This window comes from Teleopsis dalmanni, chromosome 1 (genome assembly GCF_002237135.1).
Source record: "Teleopsis dalmanni isolate 2A chromosome 1, ASM223713v2, whole genome shotgun sequence".
In the NCBI taxonomy this organism is placed as follows: domain Eukaryota; kingdom Metazoa; phylum Arthropoda; class Insecta; order Diptera; family Diopsidae; genus Teleopsis; species Teleopsis dalmanni.
In genome coordinates this window covers 30,581,774-30,584,560 of record NC_051846.1, presented here as the reverse complement: position 1 = coordinate 30,584,560, position 2,787 = coordinate 30,581,774, and the positions used below count along the sequence as shown (strand labels likewise).

Below are 2,787 nucleotides of genomic sequence, written 5' to 3'. Positions count from 1 at the left end.
TATACCTACAGATGTCATTGCATCAAACTTACCTAAATCATCATCCCGCACACTAGAAGCTGTTAAAAACATTACTTCCTCCCCTGCACATCACAATATTCAATCACTAAGTCTAAATAATAATCTAAATATGCCTACCACTACATCTACTATTATTGTTACATCTTCCAGTAAAATATTAGATCCTAAAACAAAAAGGTTGTCAAAGCATCCTATATCTCCTCATAGTATAACTATACCAAACTATCATCCATCAACATTATCCGCTTTATCACCTCGACCCTCTATCCAACCCTTTATGGCTTCCTCATTGATTTCCTTAACTCCAAAAATATTTACTACGCTTCCTGATGTGTCCCAACTTATAAATCTATATCCACGTGCAATCCCTTGTGGTTTCACTAATCTAACTACCATAACTGTGCCTTTAGAGGCTCAAATTCTCCTAAGTTTTGGTCCTAACTATTGCCCTGTAGCACCTCCTACAATTACCGACTATTTTGTGGCATTAAATCAGTATCACGATACCTACCTAGAATCCCATATCGACTTAGGTATGTATTGTCGATCCGAGCTAGAGGAACATCACAAGTTCCTACAGGTAATGGAGAACCATCGTACTCAAACTCCTTTTCATAAGATGTTGGTTCATCTATTCCAGATAACTAAACAATTCTTAGATATAAATCCTAATTTATTACTAGTCCAATCTGACAAATGTAAATCAACAATATTAATATATAAAGATGAGTACATGGAAAAGATCAATAATTGGCTAACAAACTATATCGCTAGTGGATCTTGTATATTATATCTAGGCAACACTGATATCCTTGGGCGCCAAATACGGGGTTTATTTCGCCGAGTTGCTCGTCCATTGTGTGCACTATACGTACGTAACAGGACTTTATTCCCAAATCCTATTTATGTGTCTCTTAGAAAACTCTTAAATGAGACACCTACCATGCCTTATCTTTATGGGACTATAAAAACCCATAAAAACGATAACCCAATCCGTCCGATTTGTAGTCCGCTCCATTGGTACACCTCTCCACTCCACACTCTATGCCAATATTTCCTTAATCCAATATTGAAAGATAGACTATCCTGCCATAATATAAGTAATCTAGATCATCTAACTGACCATCTATTGCAATTACGTCCTTTACCTTAAATCTTTCACTTAAAGATGAAATCGAGAGATCCATCTTACTTCGGTTTGTTAAGTCAACTAAATTATCTGATAGAGTTAAAAACAAACTCATTTTAGAAGAAGAAGACGACACAATACCAAAATTTATTCAAAAGCTGAAAAATATCTATAAACCTAATCAAAATCCATTAACAGTCCAGAATAATTTAGCACGTTTGCGACTAGGTACCCAAACTGTTGCACATTTTGTTTCTAAAATTGAGGAACAAATAGCAATTTTAAACCAAATATATATAGCTACTCAGGGTGACCAAAATAAACAAGTAATAATGAAAATGACAGATCTCACAGGATTAAATGCATTCACCAATGGACTCAACGAGAGACTTAGGAATATAGTAGCAGCAGCAAGGCCAACTACTCTAAACGAAGCTGTACAAATTGCTCTAAGTGTAGAAACACAAAATAGAAGCATGATACAACAGCAACCAAACAGGAATTTTCAACAAAGGAACGGATTCTCGAATAATTACAGAAATGCGAATGGAAATTTCAACAGGAATGCATCAAACCAATACAACAATTCCAATAATCAAAAAAACTGGAACACCACCGGTTAACGAACCCCGGGGCACAACCTAAAGCAATATCCAAATCACAACCTAGGTTACAGCCAAAACAATGGTTACAACAATCGAAACAATTACAACCAGAACAAAAACAAATAATACATTTTAAGACAATAGAAAACATTGATAATAGTATTAATGCTAAAACTTCTTCTAGCAATAAGTATATAACTTTATTAGTAGACACAGGGGCAGAGATATCAGTAATAAAAAAAGGTATAATAGGGAAGAGCAATTTTGATAACACAAAAAACTGCCAAATAAATGGCATAACAACAGGAAAAACAACCACAGAAGGTTTAATAGATATAAATTTATTTTTTGATGGTAAAACAATACCTCACAAATTCAATGTCATAAAAAATAATATAAATTTACCTACAGATGGTATATTAGGTAGAGATTTTTTGATAAAACATAATTGTAAAATAAATTATGAAACATGCGTATTAGTGATCTCAAACTCAGAAGATGGGATAGTCTTACCCTTGAACATAAAAATAAAATCCATTAAAAATATCAAAATACCGCCCAGGGTAGAAGTAATTCAAGTAGTTGAACTAAATACAAAAGAAGACAGTTTAGTCTGTGGAAAAGAAATAGTGAAAGGAGTATTCATAGCTAATTCATTAATACCTGCCAAAGGTATACAACATATTAGGTTATTAAATACTAGAGATACACCTATAGAATTAGAATATGCAACAATAGAAATAAAACCTTTAAATAATTATAACATACTTTCATATAATTCTAATCGAAATTCATATACATTTGAAAAAATTAAATCGAAATTAAAAATTGATGGTTTAGATAACATAACCAAAAATTCAATATTGAATATTTGCAAAGATTTCCAAAACATTTTTCAAATAGAAGGAGAGAAATTAACTATAAACAATTTTTATGAACAGCATATATCAACAATAGATAAAACACCTATATATAAGTTAACTCCCGCGTACCCAAAATCCGGCCCTGTGCTTAGTTTCATTAACGGAGCAA

The 2,787-nt window shown here is 32.7% G+C and overlaps 1 protein-coding gene across 1 annotated transcript; it reads left to right on the top strand.

The window, feature by feature from the left end:
• Positions 1-268: 268 nt before the first annotated feature.
• Positions 269-1,422, top strand: LOC119671129 (the record flags this gene model as incomplete). The annotated part of the gene is given in 1 exon segment (XM_038081653.1): positions 269-1,422. A coding segment is annotated over 1 exon segment (906 nt), but the record flags the coding sequence as incomplete, so codon positions are not given.
• Positions 1,423-2,787: the final 1,365 nt, after the last annotated feature.